The sequence below is a fragment of the Delphinus delphis genome, chromosome 8 (assembly GCF_949987515.2).
Source record: "Delphinus delphis chromosome 8, mDelDel1.2, whole genome shotgun sequence".
Classification (NCBI taxonomy): Eukaryota; Metazoa; Chordata; class Mammalia; order Artiodactyla; family Delphinidae; genus Delphinus; species Delphinus delphis.
Window position 1 is genome coordinate 105,782,297 of NC_082690.1, and position 23,027 is coordinate 105,805,323.

General features: G+C 45.9%; 1 protein-coding gene across 7 annotated transcripts in view; it reads left to right on the forward strand.

Annotated features, from left to right (window-relative positions):
• Positions 1 to 21,431, forward strand: part of PPP6R3 (protein phosphatase 6 regulatory subunit 3) — a 126,847-nt gene extending 105,416 nt beyond the window's left edge. For 5 of the 7 annotated variants that reach the window (XM_060019445.1, XM_060019447.1, XM_060019446.1 and 2 more), the window contains 7 exons: positions 2,200 to 2,321; positions 6,589 to 6,742; positions 8,132 to 8,238; positions 9,643 to 9,793; positions 15,543 to 15,560; positions 15,834 to 15,953; positions 19,193 to 21,431. In XM_060019445.1, coding sequence (XP_059875428.1) covers positions 2,200 to 2,321; positions 6,589 to 6,742; positions 8,132 to 8,238; positions 9,643 to 9,793; positions 15,543 to 15,560; positions 15,834 to 15,953; positions 19,193 to 19,244 — 724 coding nt within the window. In that variant the 3' untranslated portion in view covers positions 19,245 to 21,431. The remainder of the gene's footprint in view (positions 1 to 2,199; positions 2,322 to 6,588; positions 6,743 to 8,131; positions 8,239 to 9,642; positions 9,794 to 15,542; positions 15,561 to 15,833; positions 15,954 to 19,192) is intronic. The other 2 variants (XM_060019442.1, XM_060019444.1) reach the window with 1 other exon arrangement.
• The last annotated feature ends 1,596 nt before the right edge of the window (positions 21,432 to 23,027 follow it).

Sequence of the window (23,027 nt, forward strand, 5' to 3'; positions counted from 1 at the left end):
ACAAGAGAGATGACATCACTACAGATTCTACAGATACTAAAAGGGTAATAAGGAATATTAGGAGCAACTCTATGCCAATAAATCTGACAACATAGGTGATCTTTGAAAGACACAAACTACCAAATCTCAAGCAAAAAACGATGACCCGAGTTGTCCTGTATCAAAGAAGTTGAATTTTTAGTATAAAACTTCCCACATACACACAGAAAAACTCAAGGTCCAGATGGTTTGTCTTTGGTGAATTCTACCAAACATTTCAGGAAGAAATAACACCAGTTTGTACAAAAGCTTCCAGAAAATTCAAAAGGAGGGAATAGTACCCATCTCATGCTGTGAAGCCACATCATTGTAACTTGATACCAAAAGCTGGCATTGCATTACATGATATGAAAAGAAAAGTGACCTGTTATTCTCATGAGCATAGGTACAGAAACTCCTTTAAAAATTATAGCAAATAAATGCAACGATGCGTCATGACCATGCAAGGTTTATTCCAGCAATGCAGAGTTGGTTTAACATTTGAAAATCATTCAGAAGGCATGTGGCTGAATCCAACATCTATTCCTGATAGGAATGCTCAGCAAACTGGAGATAGAAGAGAATGTCTTCAACTTGTTTAAAGCTTCTCCAGTCAACCTACAGTGAGCATCATACTTAATGGTAAAAGACTGAATGATTTCCCCCCAAGGTCAGGAACAAAACAAGGATATCTGTTCTTACCACTGCTTTTCAGTATTGTGCTGGAGGTTCTAGCCAGTGCAGTAAGTCAAGAAAAAGAAATAAATGGTTTCTAGATTGGAAAGGAAAAGATAAAATTACCTTTGTTCATAGACAATGTTACTATCTATGTAGAAAATGTGTTGTAATCGACGAAAAGACTACTAGAACAATAAAGTGGGTTTAGCAAGATTGCACAATCTTGGATCAATATAATTGTATTTTTACGTACTGCAGCCAACAATTAGAATTAAAATTACTAAACAGTACTATTCACAGTAGCATCAAAATATTAAATATATAGGGGTAAATCTGACAAAAGACATGCAAGGGCCATACACTGAAAATTATAGAACAGCTGAGAGAAATCAAGACTTGATAAATGTTTAAGAATTGGAAGACTTAATAGTGTTAAGATGCCAGTTCTCCCCAGATTGATCTAGATTCAGTGCAGTCCCAAACAAAATCATAACAGGTTTTTTTGGTAGCTGTTGACAAGTTGATTTTTAAATTCATATGAAAATGCAAAGGACCTAGAATAACCAAAACAGTTTTCATTAAGAACAGCATTAGAGTATTAACACTACCTGACTTCAAGGTACAGTAATTAAGACAGGGAATAGATCAGGGGGACAGAACAGAGAACCCGTAAGTAGACCTGCACACATATGTAGACATCTGATTCATGGTGGAGGTGCAAAAGCAGATCAGTGGAAAAAGGATAGTCTTTGGAAGACATAGTGCTGGAACAGTTGGACTTCTATATGTAAAAAAATGAACTTAGTCCATACCTCTTACTGTATATACACATTAACCCAAAATGGATCTTAGGCCTAAATGTAAGACATAAAACCAGAAAACTTAATACTGGAAAATCTTTGTGACCTTGGGTTAGGCAAAGATTTCTAAGATACAACACCAAAAGTGCTGTACATGAAAGAAAATTTTGATAAGTTAAACTTTATCAAAATTAAACACTTCTGTTCTTCAAAAGACACTTAAGAGAATGAAAAGACAAAGCATACACCAAGAGAAAACATTTGCAAATCATATATCTGATAAAAGACTTCTGTGTAGAGCATATAAAGAACTCTCGTAACTCTATAGTAATAAAAAAGACAACCCAATTTTTAAAATAGGCTAAAGATGTGAAAAGAACACTTGAGAAAAGAAGATGAGCACTTGAGAAGAAGCTCAGCATCCTTGGTAATTAGGGAAATGCAGATTCACGCCACCAGGGGACACCTCCACGCACCCTCCAAACAATGCAGTTGTTTAGATTATGATCTGTGTCTTCAAGCAAAGCCCAAGTGGGAGAACAGCGGGAGACCCAGAGTAGGATCAGTCTTAACAGAATGACGGGCAGATTGGATCCAGGTGAAGTGCAGTACGATCTTTTTGTTGTTGGAGGACTTTTGAATTCTTTGGATTTAGTTGGTGGCCGACAGGCAACATTAAATATTTTGGTCCTTTTTTCCTTAGCTCGGGGAGTACAGACAGTGAGGAAAGTACAGACTCTGAAGAAGAAGATGGAGCAAAACAAGACTTGTTTGAATCCAGTAGCGCCAACACAGAGGATAAAATGGAGGTAGACCTGAATGAACGTAAGTTGCCTTCTTCCGTATCAGCCGCTGTGTGTTGGAGATAGCCTACAGTATCTGAGATGTCTTCTGAAGGAATAGTTAAGTTGAAGCACATGTTGTCATTTGAGTCCCCTTGAAGGTTTAAGTCTCAAGGACCGGGCCTAAGGGAAGGAGCAAGTTACACCTTTGATGGGAGAGCATCTCTTTACGGTTTGGAAACCTTCTGTGTGAGTCTGGCTAGAGGATAGAGCACACTGGTAGGTCCATCCTCTGGCTACAGAGACTGGGTACCAGAGCAAAAGGGGAAAGGCCGTAGATTCTGGAAAGATGAGGAAAGACTGATCTGTAGAATCAGGAGTGCACTTAAACCAGAGGAAACACCTTAAAGCTCGAACAGTTTTAAATGGGTTCTCCATGGTTTGTTTATGAACCCTGTAATCCTAAAACTTGTCCAGCTAAGTGCTTATTTATGTTTTGCTGCTTGCTAAGAAGACTTGTGTTAGCTGGCATTATAAAAATACTGTTAACTTCTAAGAGTCCAGAAAAATTTTTTTGTGCAAGAGCCATGCGGGTTGCTACTAGGGCTTTCCTCAAGGCTGAAAGGGCTTCCTGTTACCCAGGAAGGCCTTTTATGACTCAGTTCCAGAGGCTGAAACCCAGCTCTGGAGGTCAGGTTCAACCTCCTCGTAACCTCAGAGTTTAGCAGTAATCCAGCAAATCCCACGTGTTACAGACCCAAAAACGGAGAGCCAGAGAGGAAGTACAGATCCTCTGTCCTCTCACTCCTTTTCCAGCTCACCTTCTTCACGAGGACGTGATACTGTTCAAATCAGCACGCCTTTATCAGGTTCCTCCTGTGTGCCAGGAGCTTAGAACCTACTGACGAAATGGAGAGGTTTACCATCCAGTGTGATGAGGATGGCGGGCCGGGGGAGCTCGGGGGGCCCGGCTCACCCCAGGCACCTGCAGAGACCTCCCAGAGAATGGGATGCATAATAAGGACAAGTAGGGATCAGTCAGTTTGCACAGAAGGCAACTCATATGAAGGCGCAGAGCTGTTTAATATAGCTCAAGAAAAGGGTGAGGTGGTGGAGGTGAGGCCAGAGGCCAGAGGAGAATTTTATCCTGAAGGCAGTAATCCTCCTCCTGAGGGTTTTACTAAGAATTACAGTATTTGATCTGTTTGGAGATGATCACTGTGGGCAGCAGCGTGAGAGCTGGATTAGAAAGGGCACACTGGAGACAGGAAAACCAGCAAGAGACTCGCCATTACATGTGAGAAATGGCGAGGGCTGATCAGGACAGGGGCCAGGCAGCAGCGAGAAAGAGACAGGCTGGAGACCCTGATCTTTTAGCTCTAGAATGTGTGTGTGTTCACGTGTACGGTTCAGTAGTGTTGAGTATATTCACATTATTGTGCAGTAGATCCTCTAGAACTTTTTTTGTCTTGCAAGGCTGAAGCTGTACCCATTAAATAACCACTCCCCATTCCCCCTGCCCCAGCCCCTGGCAGCCACCATTCTACCTTCTGTCTCTGTGACAGAGAGGACCTCATCTAGGTGGAATCACAGACCTAGGGACCTCATCTAAGTGGAATCACAGAGTATTTGTCCTTCTGTGACTGGTGTATTTCCCTTATCATGATGCCCTCCAGGGTCATCCATGTTGGAGCGTATGGCAGGATTTTCTTCTTTTTTAAGGCTGAATAATATTTCAGAGTCTGTGGTTCTTTGAGGTCACTGGGTGGGTGATAAGTGACTTGGAGAGAGACCACACACTTGGTATGATTCACTACCACTGTCACGGTGACGCTGGAGCTGGGTGTGGGGACAGGGAGAGATGGAGGGGGAGCATCCTGGATGAAGGTCCCATTCACCCTTACTCGATGGGGTGTGGCCTTACAGGTCTCAGCCCTCCTGACTCTGCTCCTTGGGAAGGGCTTCCTTTGCACTGACAGGTCCACAGGGGTCGAGGAGGGGCCGGGGAATGGGGGGGTGCTCCTTTCCTAGGGCTCTGAGCTGCCTCACCCCCCTGACTTGGAGAGCCTCCGCCATCCCCAGCAATCTCCGTGGCTTCTTTCAGTGGTTTTCGGGACTGTTGAGTTTTTAATGTTAGACTAATTCTGGGGAGCTAATCTGGGAAAGAATATCCCAGAATGATAACAACAACAGGAAAGTCATTTTTGTGTAGCCTAATATAGTTATGAAGTGGAACTTTGACTTGGATGGAATGAGTCTAGAACTTTGCATATGGTGGGCAGGCAAAAATGCCTGTCAGATTGACCCTTCTAAGGTTGCAGGTGAGGTTTTCAGACATTGAGGTATCATCCCTTCTCAGTGCCAGTGGAGCCCAGCCGCACACACACAGAGTGCAGTGCAGGAAGCAGGCCCTCATTTAACCCTCAGGACTAAGCAGATGGTCGTATCCAAATTGAACAAATGAGGAAACCCAGGCTAAGGGGAGTTAAATAACTTGCCCAGAGTCACAGTAAGGTGGTGTGTCTGTAAAATTGGTACACTTCTGTTGTACACAGGTACTTCTTGGTCATTTGTCTCGAGGAGAATCCCCAAATAGCTAGCAGATTCCCTAGTCTAGCATTCCTTGCTTACAGCCTGGAGCTTCCAGATTGTGATAGAAAACATCCCTGATAAAGAACAGTGGTCCCCACACCCAGCTTGTCCCAGCAAGGATTTGGGGACTCAGCATTGAGTACTGTGAAGGAAAGCATGGTGTGCGATGAGAGCGAGCAAACAAACAGACCTGATTCCATCTGAAGGGACACATCTCAGGTGTCGACATTTAAACAGAGACCGGCAGATTGGACCCAAACTGCAACATGAGAGGAGCAGCACAGACAGGGAGTAGCGCCCCTGCAGTCCCGCCACTCCCACCTCTGAACGCACTCCTGTGCCTGCAGGACCTAGAGAGTCAAGAAGAAAAAAACTCCTCTCTACTTTCAGAATTTCACTTCTGCCACCAAATGTGTGAGTTTCCCACACAGACCGTTTCTCCACACCAGCTGAGTGTCCTGTGCAGCTCCGTTCAGGCACAGACTACGTGGGCTTAGAGTCAGACCACACAGGTTAAGGGCTCAGTCCCACAAGATAGCTGCCCCATCCCAACCAGTACTTCTGACCAACTGGCTATAAATAGGGAGTTCCCGTGACCTCTTTGGGTTTGATTATTTGCTAGAACCGCTCATAGAATTCAGAGAAGCACTTTATCTACTATTACCAATTTATTACAAAGGATATTTTAAAGGATACAAATGGACAGCCAGATGAAGAAGTAAATAGGACAAGGCCCAGAAGGGCCCCAAGCACAGGAGCTTCTATCCCCATGGAGTTTGTGATGTGCCACCCCGTCGCCACCCCAGAAGCTCTGAAGTCCGGCAGTTTGGGTTTTCATGGGGACCTCGTTAAGTGGGCATGATCGATTAAGTCATTGATCATTAGTGATTAACTTGACTTCCAGCCCCTCTGCCCTTCCGGAAGGTTGGGGGAAGGGGTGGTGGGCTAGGTCTGAAAGTTCCAACCCTCTCGCCACCTGGTTGCCCCTCGCCGGCCCCCACCCTGCGGCTGTCCAGGAGCCCCCAGCCGCCAGTCATCTCATCAGCACCCGTCTGTCACTTCAGAGGTTCCAAGGGTTTGGGGGGTGGGTGGTCAGAGACCAAACACATATTCCTTATTATGTCACAGGAAGCCTTGCTGTTGTTTGTGCTAATGGTAGTAGACTGCAGGGCGGCCGTGGAAAGCATGAGTGTGGAGCGTGGCCGGGCGTGGACTGGGAAGCATTAAGGTTGTTTCCAGTTTACTGCAGTTGAATAGCCGGCATGCTTTTCTTTAAAAAAAATAAACTATTTATTTTGGAATAATTTTAGATTTACAGAAAGGTTGCAGAGGTTGTCAGGGAGTGGCTATATACCCTTCACCCATCTTCCTCCTGATGTTAATATAACCTTGGTACATTTGACAAAATTAAAAAATTAACATCAACGTGTTCTTTTATGTGTGGCTTTGTATTCTTGTGTGATAATCTCTATTGGAAAAAAATCATAGAGAGGAATTGCCAAGGGATCAAAGGGAACACACAGTTTTATAATAGGGTAGATGTCACCAGACTGCCCTCCAAGTGGCTGTACCATGTCCGCTTCTACCCACGGTGTATCCGAGTGCCCTTGGCCCACAGCTGGGGGCTTGTCATCATTGCACATCTGTTTTTGAAAAATACTTGTGTTATAGTAAACTACTGAGGTGTTCTCAAAATGAAATCCTTCCCCTCTTTTTAGCGCCCAGCTGGTCAGCCAGCTTTGATGTCCCCATGGAGACAACGCACGGTGCTCCCTTAGACTCTGTGGGCTCTGACGTCTGGAGCACAGAGGAGCCAGTGCCGACTAAGGAGACAGGCTGGGCTTCTTTTTCCGAGTTCGCGTCTTCCCTGAGGTGAGCATGTGCGCCAGCTCTCTAAAGCTTTCCACAGGAGAACCGAGGATGCCATGGGTGTTGTTGACACTGTTAGTCACCTTGATTTTCTTCCAAGTTGAATATAGTGCCTTAAACAAGGTAGAGCATCAGCAGGGGGAGGGATTGACACAGCTATGAGTTACAAGAAGAACAGTCCTCCTCCTCCTTTCATCCAGGATGAACTGGGAAAGGAGTAGATCGTAACAAAGTAGGCTGGGGAGATATGGCCAGCAAGTCAGCACAGTGCTGATGAAGGTGTCGGGACAGGCTTGGGAACAAGGTGAAGCCAAAGAATTCCTGGCAGACACCTCAGTGTGGAATATTACAGAAAAATGCAGAATATATCTTGAATTGAATAGATAATACGAGCTTGTATTTCGCTTGTAGCTGGTCTAGTGCTGTAAATTAAGGGCTGTGACAGGTATGGCTGTCAATCTTGTTAACTGTAATTCTCAGTAACAGCAACCTGTCATTTTGAAGTTTTCCTGAATAATATTGTCAGCATTTGAGTATTAACCATGGACTTCATGTCTTGTTAGACTTACTTTGATTTGATTAACGTTGTTTTATTTCATCTACTGAAAAACAATCAATCTCCAGCACCCCATTTGAAAGACTTCGTTGCTTTCCCCATTAACCAGTGACGCTTTTAAACAGTCACTGCTAATGGAAAAGATACGAAGACAAACTGTTATGAACTAGCATGTACCGTTACAGACAAACCAAAGAGGCGACCTTACAGCACCTCTAATAATAGCAGCGAGCCGTTATTCAGAGGTAAAAGTGAGATTTATGGAAAATATCTCCAAAATATGATGAGTTACTTCACTGACTCTTCCAGTGCAGGACAATCAGGTTTCCAGCTCTTGCTCTTCTGGTTACTTGAGAATGTTGTTGGAGCATCTTGTTTACCTTTACAAGCCCTTGTGCACAGGCCGTGTTTTCTCATTAAATATCATTAGGAGGGCCAGGCCCTCTAGGCAGTTTGACTTGAGGTGATAAGGATTTTTGTAAAAATGGCACTGCAGATACAGTTCATATTGTACAGTGTACACACTGCTGTGCCAGCCCTGGGAGCCTGGTGATTATGTGACCATGAGGGGCTGGGGGCATTTTGAAACTGTCTAGAAACCTCTGAGAAGTCCCTGTGTGACTGCCCTGCTGATTTAGCAGAATATCGGCCCACCCACACTCATCTGCTACTCCAAGCCGCCGTCCATGCTTAGATCTGTGTGTCATTCATTGGAGTCTATAACCAACTGTGTCTCCCCAGTGGAACTGGAACTGATGTTCAAAGGTTTTTTGGGAATAATGATAACTGACGTCTGTTTCCCACTGCTAACCTCTGAATTTTCTCTCTTCTAAAAGTACAAAAGACTCTTTAAGGAGCAGTTCTCCAGTGGAAATGGAGACCAGCACGGAGCCAGTGGGCCCGCTGGCGCCCAGTGTGGCTGCGCTGGCAGTGCAGCCGGAAGGTGGGTGCAGAGAGCGCCGAGGCACAGCCTGTGGGCCGCTCCTTTGGTGGTGGTTCACACTATAACTTTATGCTGAGTTTTCTAGATCGGAAAAGTTGTCTTTGTCCACAAAGCAGGTTTTTAAAAAAGTTCAGGGGCTCCAAGGACCCAGGAAAATGAGATGGTGGGTCTGATGTGAGCAGGGCTATTGAGGAAAAGAAGTTGTGTATGTTTGCCAGAACCACAGCATGCTGATCCTAGAACAGTAAGGGATCTAAGTTACCAGTCATGCGGTTCCCTCAAGACAGGAAAGGAAACAGGCCCAGAAAGGATGAATGGCCTAGCTTACAGCACCCAGGGTGAATAAAACCAGAACTAGTCATGTGTGCTCCAAACCCATCTTGCACCCAGCTCTTTCGTCCCTTGGAGTTTGCTTTCTTGGTGCATATGTGTATGTCTGGGCACATTTCAGGCTCTCTGGTGGTTTATTTCCTTCCCACCTTTGTGAATAGGTGAAATGGTCAAGGGTATCCAGTGACTATCTTTTTCAAAACATGCACTTGTTCCTTGCGTAGGCCCTGAACTATTTTCAACCTGGTGAGGGGTGTGGGAGGTGGGGGGAGAGCACGGAGGTTAGTGAGGGGGCAAGGAGTGGGCGTGGATAGTATGTGGAGGAAACAGAGAAGCCAGTCCTTAGAAAGGAAATGAGGGTACAGGTAGAGGGCACAGGACCCAAGGGGCAGGAAATTAATAAAGCCAGAAATTAGTATTTTGTAAACATTCTGTATATAGATGACATAATTTGTCCCTCAGCGGTTCTACAGGTGGCTTCAAATACCCCCATTTTGTGGATAAGAAAACTCAGGCATAGGTTGGGTTCTTTGCCCTGGGCTCTGAGGTTGGTAAGTGGTAAGGTGGTAAGGCTGGGTGTGAATTCAGGAAGTCTGACTTCAGAGCCTACACTCATAACCAGTATACCCCATGGTTCCCTCTTATAGAACAAAGAAATAATCCACAGGGAACCACAAAAAGGTAACTTTAAAAAAAGAAAAGAATAGGACCCAAGTGTGGGACAAGTGAGAGAAGAAGGATGAATGAGAAGGGTGCATGGATAAACCATGAACTGGGTTCTGGTGGGTTGTGGTTGTAGAATATACGACCACCTGTCCTGCGCTGGGAACTGGAGAACATGAGGGGCAGGAGAGTTGACTGGGAGAAAGTTGGGTGTGCAGGTAGCTGGGGAGACGGGGGGACTCACCAGTCCTACGCTGTGGGGAACCCACGCAACTTCTCTCCTGTGGGCATCGCTAAGAGGCAGCAACAGGCAGATCATGTCACTTTCCTTCTTCTTCAAGCAGTAGAGGTAACGTTGGGTGGCTGGGTCTGCACAGATGTTCGTGACATTCAGCTGTGTGTCCTTTTCAGCGCCAGGCAGTGTGGCCATGGAAGCCAGCTCTGATGGAGAGGAGGATGCAGAAAGTACAGACAAGGTAACTGAGACAGTGATGAATGGCGGCGTGAAGGAAACTCTGAGCCTCACTGTGGATGCCAAGACAGAAACCGCGGTCTTCAAAAGGTAACCAGGGCTACAGTGTGCTGGCAGCTGCAGGTTGTTGGAGGGGCGGGGGGAGGCAGAGGGGACAGAGACCGCAGATATTAACAGCTCTAATTTGATTCAAATGTGGGTTCAGACATTAGCCTGACATCTTTCTAATATCTCCGTTAAATTCATTGAATCTTAACAAAGAGATGGAGTTTGGTTCATTAAGTGGTCCTCCCCCCCCCCCCCCCCGTTTTCTTTAAAGATTATTTATGTAGTTATTCATGGCTGCGTTGAGTCTTCATTGAGGCACGCAGGATCTTTCGTTGCGACGCGCGGGCTCCTCTCTAGTTGTAGCGTGTGGTTTTTCTCTCTCTAGTTGTGGCACGCGAGCTCTGTGGTTTGCGGCATGCGGGCTCTAGTTGAGGTGCGCGAGCTCAGTAGTTGTGATACACGGGCTTAGTTGCCCCACGGCATGTGGGATCTTCCCTGACCAGGGATCAAATCCGCGTCCCCTGCATTGTAAGGAGGATTCTTTACCACTGGACCGCCAGGGAAGTCCCACCCCTCCCCTTTTAATAGTGTTTAGAAGACTGTAGGTTCAGAACACTGATGGATTCAAAATACGTGAGTATAAAAAACTGACAATTTCTAGCCATGATAGGAATTTCACTGGATACAGGCAGGCTGCAAAGCTTGGACCATCTAAGCCAAAGGTTTGGTACTATACAGATCATTTTCTCCAGACATAATGCAGTCAGCAGAATTCAGTAGCAAAATGATAGCTTTAAAAAAACATATTTGGAAATTAGCCTCACTTCTAAACTCATGGATCAACAAGGAATCATAATGAAGATGAAAAACTTAAAACTGAAAGAGTAATGAAAAAGTTCTATCGAAACCTACAGACTGGGCTTCCCTGGTGGCGCAGTGGTTGAGAGTCTGCCTGCCGATGCAGGGGACACGGGTTCGTGCCCCGGTCGGGGAGGATCCCACATGCCGCAGAGTGGCTGGGCCCGTGAGCCATGGCTGCTGAGCCTGCGCGTCCGGAGCCTGTGCTCCACAACGGGAGAGGCCACAACAGTCAGAGGCCCGCGTACCGCAAAACAAAAACAAAACAAAAAAAACCTACAGACTGCAACTAAACCAGTGCTTAGAGCTCTGGTCTCCATCTTACACAGACCCTTTCAGATCACGAGAAGTAATGCTTCCCAACTCATGAAGTCAAGCAAAGTATGAAAGAAAAAATAGTTGTAGGCTAATTTCACATGTGGGTCTATATGTAGAGCACTTTAAAGTTAAAAGCTAGCAAACCAAATCCAGCAATGTGTTTTTAAGTCATGACCAAGGATGTATCGCATGAATGTAAGGATGTTATAACATTGTAAAGATTATTGAAGGTAATTCACAGATAAAAGGATAAAAACCCTTTGGACCTTCGGTAGACAGAAAAGCATTTGATAAAAATTAAAGTTGTTTGTGACTATTTAGCAACCTAGGAATAGAAAATAGCTACTGATAAAAGTGTCTACTGAAAGTCTACAGCAGACTTTATTCTTAACGGTGAAGCATTATTTTGAAGAAATAGTCCCTTCAAAGACATGACCCAGACAGCGAACCCTGCAGTGACTGCTTCTCTTCAGCACTGTGCTGCTGGTCTTAGCACATGCAGCATAAATAAAAACAGATTTGAAAGAGATAAAATGGTTACTGTTTGTTTGTAGGTTATGATTTTCTACATAAAAAATTCCAGTGGAATCTATAGGTAAATATTAGAATTATGAGGAAAGTTTAACAAGTTTACTGGATGAACCCACAAATCAATTGCACCTTATAAGCCAACACAAGATGTCTTAGATGTGTCCCTCCCCCTTTTTAAATGAAAAGGTAAACGTTGTCGATAACTAAGACTGAAAAAAAACAAAGGCCTAAATAAATAGGGAGATATACCATGTTTGCTATGGGACGGTATCTTTGGCATTTCTTAACAAATTAATCTATAAAATGAACGTATTTCTCATCAAAATCCCAATGGAGTTTTTATGAAAGGGAGAAGCAGATTGTGAGAGTCCCAGAGAAAGACCAAGGGGAGCCAAGAATAGCCAAGATCATGTTAAAGAGAGTAAAGTAAGGGGGCTTCACGGTATTAGGCAGCAAGACTCACTATTATTGAGATGATGCATGTGACCTAGGCACAGAGTTGTACAAACAGATAGACAGACAGACCCCCTACACTTACGTGTTAGGGTGACATAAGCTGGTGAGGAAGGAAGGGACTAATGAATAGTGATTATCCAATGTTGGAGAAAAATAAGATTAAATCTCTCTCTCAACATAAGTATGAAAGGCAAAACTACAACTTTCAGAAGACAGCATAAGAGAGTATCTTACAACTTTATGGTAAAGGGTTTCTTAACCATAAAAAAGCCAAACCATAAGGGGAAAGATTAATAAATTTGACTTTATTTAATTTCTAGTATTCCAAAAGACACAATAAAATGAAAAGACAAGCCGTAACCAGCAAAGAAGCATGCAGTAGCAGGATATAGGAAGAACCTAATATCAAAGGAAGAGACACAATCTAATAATAACTTTTTTAATTGACAAAGAGTACAAACAAGCCATTATTGGTGCAGGAAAACAAGGAGCAGACTAACGGGTCAGCCTCAGCCTCGCGTCAGTGACAGTAATGATTCAGTGCTATTCCATGCATTTTTGTTTGGTTGTTTGTTGTTTTGGCTGTGCCATGAGGCATGTGGGATCTTAGTTCCCCAAATAGGGATGGAACCCATGCCCCCTGCAGTGGGAGTGCAGTCTTAACCACAGGAACGCCAGGGAAGTCCCTCCATGCATGTTAATCTATTAATTCCTATCTAAATTGTTACAGAAAATAGAAAAAGTGCAAAAGCTGCCTTTATCTTTTTATGAGGCAGTGAAATCTTAATTCCAAAACAAATAAGGATAATTACGGAAAATGATCAGCTTATGTCACTTACAAGCAAATTAAATGCAAACATCCTATATAAAATATTTGCTAACTGAACCCGACAATATACTAAAATTAATTCGTAATGATCAGTTAGAGTTTATCCCTGGACTGCAAGGATGGTTCAGCATCAAGAAATCTGTCAGTGTAATTCACTGCATATTAATAGAGTGAAAGAAGGTCATTTGATGTTTTTGATGAAGCTTGTGAAAAAAGCTATATATGATTAAAACACTGAGCAAATCAGGAAGAGAAATGAATTTCCTTAACTTGGTAAAAGCTAAATACCAAAACACTACACCAAAAAGTGTACTTAATGAAGAAATTTTAGTTGCATTAACTTTCATGGAAGGAGCAAATAGGGATGCCCATTGTCACTGCCACTGTATAGGCAGTCCTGGGGAGTGTTAAGAAGAAAGGAAAAAGAAATAGAGGTGTAGGTAAAGATGAGATGGGAAGTGATGAAACTGATTATTTGCAGGTGATAATGATCAACTACAGCTAGGTCAGTAGCAGACTTGTAAGATTTCAGCAAAGCTGCCAGGTAAGAGAGCAATTTAAAAAATCAGTAGCCTTTCTCTACATCAGTAATAGGCAACTAGGTTGTATATAGAATAAAAAGGAAAGTGCCAGTCACAAAATACATCCAACTATAAATTATTTAGGAATTATCTTAACCCAGATATCTATAGAGAAAACTCGAAAGTGCTAATAAGAGGAGCCACAGAAGAAGATCTGGACAAGTGAAGGCCATCACGAGATGGGACAGCTCAGTGCTGCAGAGACACCCACCATCACCAAATTAATCTGTAAGTTTAGTGCAGTCCCAGTCACAATTTCAGTTGGATTTTTAAGACACTTGATAAGCATATTCTAAAATTCATGTGGAATAAAAAGTTTCCCAAATTGCTTAGAGAGCCATGGAAAGGTTAAATAAGAGACTTACCCTGGCAGTACTGGTCATGCTGCAAAGTCAAAATACTTAAAACAGTGTAATATTAGCACACAGATAGCTAAAGGGGCCACTGTGGTGAGAGGGAGCTCAGTCCCAAGGCGGATGGCGCAGCAGGTGACGGAGGCGGGCTCACTCAGTGAAGCCTGAGCACGAAGGGTGAGAGCACACGTGCAGCGCCTCCTGTGTGCCCGGCGCTGTGCCAGATGTTTTTCACGTGTTAGCTCGTTTCTTTCAAGGACCCTATAAGTACCATGGCTATCCTCCCACTTTCCAGATGACGAAAATGATATACTGGAGTTAAGTGATGTGGCCAGAGTCTCATGGTAGTTAGAAGAAAATGCAGTGTATCCTGACCTGGGGACAGAAAAGGGCTCTTTTTCAAAACAAAACAAAGCAACCTCCAAAAGCATAAACCTCATGCAAAGAATAGGGTTGGATTACATCGAATTTAAGCATTTCTGGCTAATAAAGTATTGGAGACAAAACTAAGAGACAGACGGCAAATTGAGGGGGGCAAAGCTTACAGCTGTAAATCAGTCAGAAATTAACATTTAATATTCAAACCAGTAAGGAAGAGATGTAGAAAACCCAAATCAGAAAATGGGCAAAAAATATCATTAGGCAGTTTACAGACAAGGAAACCCAAAGGGGCAAAACTAAGAAGAGATACTCAAAACTCATTCATATCAGACACCTCTTACTAGACTGGCAGGAATTGGAAAGGTGGGAAATGCTGAGTTTTGGTGGGGCTCTGGGGCTACAGGAGTCCTGTCGCCCTGCTGGTGGGCATGCTGGCTGGAAGGATGACCAGCATTTTCCACTCCTGGGTGTAGAGCCCCGAGAAGTGTCCCAGCGGGTCCACTGGGGCCCCAGCAGGCAGTGGCAGCGCAGCCCTGTGCACAGAGGCACCGGTCGCTGTGAGAACGCGGTAGAACGGGAGGTGTGCACCGTGGGATGCTGTGCTACAGGCAGCAGGAAAAGATGGCCCTCCAGACTGTGCTGGTACAGAGATAAATGCAGGGAGGTGTGCGGTTCCAGGCCAGCGATGTGTCTCAGAATACACGCACAAGAATGAAAGTAACATGTATTGAACACATCAGGATAGTTGCTTTGGTGGGCAGGGAGTGGAGAATGGGGGTAAATTAGGAGGAGTAATGAACTAGACTTCCGTTCACTTTCCTCCTTGTAAGTTGCCAGACCCGTCTGAAAGCCACCGAGAAGTCATCCTAAAGTGAGGTTTTTCCTAAGCAAATCTGGGACAGGACCCCACACTGAGAATGATGGACTGTCCCAGAGGGAACCTTTAGCTGCCCTTAAGCTCAATTTAGTGCCGTCTTGAATTGTGTCAAAATGGGAATGCCAGACACAAGATAGGCAGAAGTCTAAATTCCCCGCCCACAGACAGTTGACAGCATTTGCTCCTTGTCTTCCTCTGCAAGAGCTCTATCTAAGGGGAAAATCATCCTTTCATGTTTTGTTTCCCCAAGCCTCTCCGTGACCCCTCAGGACCAGTTTTTACCTTTCTGGCCACTGTTCCTGGCTCTCTTTCCCTCATGGTTTGTCCTTCTCACGCAGTCAGAGGACAGCTCGGGAGCTCACCCTGGCTCAGGCTGCGTGGCTCACGCGACGACGTCAGCCAGCAAGCTGGTGGGGGATCGGCCCTGAAGGCAGAAATCTTGAACTAAAGACTCATTCCTTCAAACAGGTTCCTTTGACACCTTCACCGAGTCTGCAGTTCTGCTTATGTGCAGTCGTGGACATATTATTCCCCCAAATACCTCATTTATAGGAGTATTCTGAAACTCTTGTACATTTCTTTTTCTGTTTTGCACACTTGGCTTCAGAGTGTTGAAATCCTACCGGTATGTACAGTGATGGGGGACCATTCTTTACCAGACACCAGCTGCATTACATGGTCCCTCTTCCGGCTCCCAGTTGTGTGTGATCCTCCCCTTCCATGGTTTCCCAGTCGTGTCTGTGGTCCCTGTGATCCCACCCACCCACCAGCATGCTCAGCCCCGGGGCTTGGATCCATGGCCGCCATGACTTCCAGAGCCAAGTGCATGCGCCCTCCTCCTCCACCCGGTGCTGCCGCGTCGGGCGTCTAACGCTGCCTGTCGTCCTCTTTACTGCAGTGAGGAAGGAAAACTGTCTACCTCTCAAGATGCTGCTTGTAAAGATGTGGCGGAGAGCCTGGAGACGGCAGAGGGGAAGTCTGCAGCCCCCCGGCCCCCCAGCAGCAGCCCAGAGCAGAGGTAACCACCTGCTTCCGGCCATCCTGCCTGGGCCCTGCTCTGGCTTTGTCTCCTGGGAGCTGGGAGGGAAGCTGTTATGGCGGTGGGGGGTCGTTACCGTTGTCCTCGGGTGTTCAGTGACTTGCACAGAAGCATTTTCTCAGTTCCGAATGGTAATCAGGGTGACTGAGCTGAGAACTTAGACGTAACAGTTCATCTCCTACTGCAGAAACTGAAAACTAACTCATTTTCGGAGATTCAGTAACATCACTGGCTCTTTGAGAAATTATTTGGGCTGGAAGGGTCTCTCATGCTGGCATATCCCCACCCCACCCACCCACCCCTTTTTTTTTTTCTTGATGAGGCACCAGGTTGAGGCTGATACTGAGCCCTTCCAGGATTGGGTTCCCTCAGTGCCATAGTCACCCAGCTGCCAGGCACACACAAGCGGCTCCCTAGTGCCCGGTTCCCACAGATGTGTCCACGTGACACACGGGAGGGCTTTCCTGGAGACCCTTTCATATGTGTGGCTAAATGCTCTCCACTCTCAGATGAGTCCCTCTTTGGTTTTGTTTTGCAAAATATTTATCTTGTCCGGATGAAGTGTGAAAATCCCACCACCAGAGCCAAGGGATTTGAAATGTGACGTTATCTGTCTAGTCACTTTTTTTTTGTTTTTTTTACGGTACGCGGGCCTCTCACTGTTGTGGCCTCTCCCGTCGCGGAGCACAGGCTCCGGATGCGCAGGCTCAGCGGCCATGGCTCACGGGCCCAGCTGCTCCGTGGCATGTGGGATATTCCCGGACCGGGGCACGAACCCGTGTCCCCTGCATCGGCAGGCGGACTCTCAACCACTGCGCCACCAGGGAAGCCCTCTAGTCACCTTTTGCTTAGACTGAGCCCGTGGTCTGGAGGGACAGGCCTAGCCAGAGCCCCAGCCCGCAAGGGCCACCCTGGGCTGTGTGCAGCCCCGCAGGCAGGGCGAGGGCGGCCTCCTGTTGCTCCAGAGCTTGTGTGGGAAGTTCAGGACTTGCCCTTGGACCACAAGGACCTTCGCTCAGTGCTGCGCAGACTGAACTGTTTTAATTAAATATATCCAAGTTTGTATATTCCTTCCATAAGGAATAAAGTAACTTTTAAAGCCATTTCCGAGAAGTACTTTCCCTCTCACCTGATGCCCCCAAATCTAGGCATTTTAGGGGCAGTGTAACCAGTGGGAACCAGCAGGGGGCACTCTCTGTTCACTGGTCAGTAAACCTGTATGTTCATAGTGTAGGAAACCCTGCTTTTGTTTCTCTCATGGAAATTACAGCTGGGATGAGGGGTTTGCTTTTGTAATTAAAAACGTGTGTGTGTGTGTATAAAACAAATTAATTATAAGAACCACTTGTGCGTGCTGGCTCTAGTGGTGGCTTTGGGAGGAGGAGACGGGATGGCACTCCGGCTGCAGGGGAGCCAGCCCCAGCTGTGCATCTAAGGGTTTGGGCAAGTCACTTTTTTGCCTAGGGTTTGGTATGTTTTTTCAAAGGTCCTCTGTAGGTGTAATAACCTAAGCAGTCATTGTCACCTCCCTAGTGTCTCCCTGTAAATTTCCTTTATATGGAGAGCTGCCTACAAGATATCTAACCTGTCCCACTTTGGAGTCGTTGCTCCTGGAGTGTGTTCTTGGTTTCTCTGACATGAGTGATACAGCCAGCCTGTGGGATCGGTTACTGGGCTCTGGAGTGCAGAAGTGTTTGCCTCGGGGGACCCACTTGCTCTTCGTGCAGAGACACATCTGGGATGTGGAGCCCTGCCTCTCCTGATCTGCAGGACTCAGGCAGTGGAGGAGAAAGGTGGGGAGAGCCAGTGGGAGAAGAGGGGGCATCACTTGTCTGCCTGTCCTTCCTCCATCCAACACACATATGAGTGCAGCAGCCACTGGTTTAGGCCTGGTGATAAAACAGTAGCAAAACAGACCCCACAGATAACATATAGGGACATGAAGAATAAATATAGCTGGATGAAGGAATAGAAGTCCCACTTTAGGTAGGGCAGTCGGGGCATCTGAGCTGCTGTTTTGGCGGGGACAGAGGTAGGTTTTCTGATGTGTCACATGTGCATTCTAAAAGCTTACGGCACTGTTGACAATGAAGATAGCCATTTGGGACTTTCTGTATGCAGTCTTACCGAGATGGTTCCTGTCACAACCAGATATTATTTTTGAGGTTGACAGATGTGCACTATTGCACGTAGAGCTTTTCATTGCCACAAAATTTTATTTTTCAGTATTAAGTATGCATGGTATCTGTGCCAGCAGTGTGCAAACAGGTACCTTGCATACGTTGTATACTTACCTCTTTGCAGGGGCGGGGGTTATTGTCCCCCTTTTACAGGGGGAGAAAACTGAGCTGAGAGAGGTTAAGATACAGCTTGTAAGTGGCGAAGGCAGGGCATGTGCCCGGCTGTGTCTGGTTCCAGAATGCTGGTGCCTGTGTCTCTGTGATACATTGAGACACCATGGAATGTAGGTAGAGTCTGCTGTGTGAGTGGAGCTAACTTCGTGGGTCTCTGTTAGGATTAGCAGGGGTCTGGAGCACTCTGTAAAGTTGGAGTGCCGGTTCAAGAGTGCTTGTGCTTCCCAATTTCAGCTCAAAACATCTTTTCCCAAGTCTCGTTCATAAGACGTAGGTCACACTGTAGTTCGGCAGGAAGGTCCTGGGTACCCTGTCACCACTTTGTTCCTTTCATATCCCCCTCTCCCCCACCCCCGCCCCCCACAGCATCACCCCTGATGTTTGCTTCTGGGGAGCACGTGTTAAAGTGCACACCTTTGTTCTCAAAGTTGGTCCTTTTACAAACTTTTGTCGTTCCCCACCCCCAGCCCCCAGTAGCAAAATCCTATTTTTATCAAGTGAAATTTTATATGGATTGCAATATACAGAGCAGAGAACGAGCTGTTTTGAAGGAGGGATGAGCAAATAGCTCCTGAAGGTTCGGGGACCACTGACCAGTCTGTCCCTGTGCTTCTGAGAGGCTGAGGCGTGGTGGGTCTCACGGAGCCCCCGCTCCTCTGCAGCCCTTGCTAAGTGCTTAGTTCACCGGAGCTGAAGCTTAGAGCTGTTCAGTTAGATTTTCTGGAGCTTTAGGAAAATGCATTTAAGAAGCATTTCATGAAGTAACTGCTGAGTGCAGGCTTTGTGCTAGGCACTGCGTAGACAATATTCAGATAAACGCTCCCCACCCTCGGGGAACTACACGGAGTTGGTCTCACCCCGCAGGACTGAGCAGTCGAGCATGCCGGGCGATGCGGCGGTTAACGGCCCCGTATGATGAGCGAGCTCCGCTGCCGCTGCTGCTGCTGCTGCTGACCGGGGACCGCAGGCGCCACCGTGCGGGGTCCAGGGCTGCGTCGGGAGCCCACCGAGCCACCGCTGCTGCACTCACTCTGCAAGGGATCAGGACCAGCAACCTTTATATTCTAGAGTCTAAGACGTTGTACAGAGAAACCCAGAAGTGTACAAATATTGCACATTGACAAATACCAAGAATTTTTGCGTATGTTTATATTGTATTGTTCTAAATAATGGGTAGCCTGTGAAATAAGATCTTGCCACCCATGTAATAATAGTAGTAATACTATAGTTAAAATGGCTGTAAGAATAGTTTTATAAAAGTGAATACACAGATCTATTGTATTTGAAACATAACTATTTGACAATTATTAGTGTGACCAAAGTATTAGGCAGTTTTCATACATTTTTCACCTTGTACAAAGTTCTGAATTCATTTTTCTTCCAGGTTGGCGAGGAGTTATAGGATTGAGATGCCCTCTAAGTGTTATTTTGGTTGTTCTAACTTACAAAAGTGATTTTGAATAAGAAATACTTGGTGTTCTTTTTATAACCAGTTTTTGATTGGTAACTGTTTTCTGTATTGTTTAAAGCGGATCAAAAAATGTAAGTCTATTGGTAGAGATTAAGTATTTATTGCTACAGCTTAGTTGATAAACTGATGTTATTGTAAAGCCACATGTTCTGGTAAAGTCTTGTTTGCTTGAACTGATTATCCCTACAGGTGAAACACTAGGATATTTGGAGTGTACCTGGCTTGTGGTTTGGGTTTTGTTTTGTTTTTGTTTTTTGTTTTGTTTTGGTTGTTCATCTGCCTTTTAACCCATTCACCAAAATTTACCTTGTTAACAAGCAACACCAATGAAAGTTTCAGAGCAATCTGCGTATCTCACATATCTAAATCATATTAGGCAAGTCAGTGGGAAAATGCTCGTGCTGCTAATGGAATTAGAGTGCGTTCATTTTACAGGCTAGTGTTTTTAAACTAGAAATCAAAATCCGGCACCTGAGCATGTTAATTGTTTTACTGTACCTTGTGAGGTTTTCACTCGTAAATTCTAAACCAGTGTATTTTTTTTTAAGAACTGGTTTGTGTACATATATAGTGATTATGGATACTAATTCAGTGTAATTTATAATTTTCTATGTCAGTATAAAAATACATCACAGCCTTCTCAAACAGCTGAAGCAATATATTGTATATTGCCATATTGTCTGGTGAAAGGGTTAAATTACTTCACCTCCTGCACTTTTAGATGCAAATCAGTTTTTCATTTCTGTAATAGAAAATTATTCACGTATTTTTACATCATTTGTTTTTCCTGACCAGTATTTAAAACCAAAAGGATATTCTGAAAAATGGCCAACGATTTTTTTTAGAAGTAGCATCCCAAGCAGCGTGCCTAAACATTACATTGCATATGGAAATAAAAAAATCAAATGTCTAATGCCTTATTTCTGATTTACTTTTCCATTGTAAATGGTGTGGAAACCTTTCATGAGGTTTCCCGAGGCAGACCTAGCCCTCAAGGACAGTGGAGTCGGCAGTGCCCCTGGGACAGACGGCAGGGCTGCTGTGCCTGGCCTTTGCGCGCCTCCTCAGGGACCCTTTCTGTTGGGAGCTCCTCTCAGAAGACACTGTCCTCGGGTGCTCTCCCCAGGACTCTAGCACTGCCAGAGGACAGGGCGCCCTTCGCTTGTCTCAAGGATGCTGACTGATGCGGCCCGGACCTCGGGGACTGTGGAAGGACGGCACGCTCTTGTCTCGCCTGGTGGAGAGCTTTGTGGGCACCGACCTGGCTCCAGGGGTGCACGCGCTGCCCCTGTACCGTCTGGATTTGCTTGGCTTCTCCATCCCACCCAAGGTAAACACGGTGTCTTATTTCATCCCACCCACTGCTGATGAAAGGGCACTCAGGGTTTCTCCTTGGGGTGGTGTTTTGTTCTCGACTCGCGTGGCAGGGAGGGGGCATGGGTGGGCAGCACAAAGGCTGTTGGGGGTGGGAGGGTGTCAGCCCCGGGGGCAGGAGCGAGCACAAGCTCACTGAGTTTCTACTTTCATTTCTGTGGGTTGGCCATACTGAATGCGAGACTAACAGATGTCTACTACACCATACCTGTATTAAAAAACGACAACAAAATAAAGCCTGATTCTTTGTTTCTAGAAGTCTTCTCTTGTACCTTGCTTGGGCTTTAATAACTAGACAGGGTGTGGGGCCTTAATGAGAGAACCACCATTGGTTTTTGACGGGTCAGGCTTCCTGACACCAGCTCTCGTGCTGCATGCACCAGATCCTGCGCCGGGGAGGCCGAGCAGCTGCACCCAGGAAAGAGCCTGCTGTCCGCGGGCTCGGGGGCTTGTCCTGCCCAAATGGCAGGAGCAGCCAGAGGCCGACGCGCAGGGGCTCCGTGTACTTTGTTCAGGGGATCTGCTGCGAGCTTGTGCTGTGTCTGTCCTCCGTGTATAACACCTCCCCAGCCTGGGGTTTTGGCATCCGGCCCCAGGAGGTAGCTTTGGAGGCAGAATTTCTCAGGTGTTCCATAGTGGTATTTAGAACGTGATGCTGTGTCACAGCTGCTCCTTTTCCCTCCTCCGTCTGTTCGCATAAGCAAGTGTCCCCCTGGCTGTTATCAATGCCCCCAGAGCCAGCTAGCCACCACGTCCCCCTGTGCTAGTCTGGGCACACACCTCTGGGCCCCCGGATGCCGCAGGCCCCGCTGAGCGCTCAGAGCCGTGGGCTCCGGGCCGGGGCTGGCATTCACTCACAGGCCGCCCCACCCACCCAGGATGGAGAGCTGCTTTTTGTCTCAGCTGCTTTTTCTGTCCGATGGGGAAACCACAGCCACGAATTCATGGATCTAAAGCACATAGAACAGTTCTTGCCTTACTGTAAACACTTCATAAATGTTAGTATGTGCTGTCTCCTCACTTCTCAACCCCCTAAGGTCACCTACTGGCCTTTCTAAATCCTGGCTTTGAGCCTGTGGTTCTGTTTGCAAGTTGAACCTCCAGAAAACTCAAGCACCTTCACTCCAGGCAGATGGATTTAGTCATTTTTCAGCTTCAGGGTCGGCTACCTCCCACGTGCCAGCTCTGGCCCAACACCTGTGTTTACAGGTGGTTTTCTTGGGACAGAGCTATGTCCCTTCGTTTGTCCATTGTCCACTGCTTTTGCACCACGGTGACAGGCCAGGAGTCGTGTTCCTTGTCTCGCTCCATAGCCGGTGTTCATTCTTTCCTTCGATTCGGTTTCTTCTCTCTGGATCCTGTTCCCGTCCTTACTGATACCTTTTTGGCTCGGCCATTCATTTTCAGCAGTCAGTGCGTGCTGGCTTTGCCCTTACCGTCTGTACCAATCGTTCATTACTTACATAATGAACAGACGACACAGTGCTGCCTTTGAATTTATTACCCTAGGTGGGTTCTAAATGCTTAAAGGCAGGGACCCCTCAGCTGACTATTTCATACTGCCTTCCGTAAGGCATTGAGTGGTTTGGTTTTGTTTCTCCTGTACAATTCTCCACTTGTTAACAGAAAACTGAGTTCTTAAAGCACTGTTCTAAAAGCCTTATGTGCATTAACTTGTTTTCACAGCAATTTTGTGAGATAGCTAGTTACCCTCATTTCACACGTGCATAAGAGGGACACGGAAGTTAAATAGTCTTGTGCAAGGATGCTCAGCCAGTAGGTGACAGAGTTGTGAAGATCAGGTGTAGCACATTTACATGTATAACAGAACAGTGCTCGACTGTGTAAATGCTC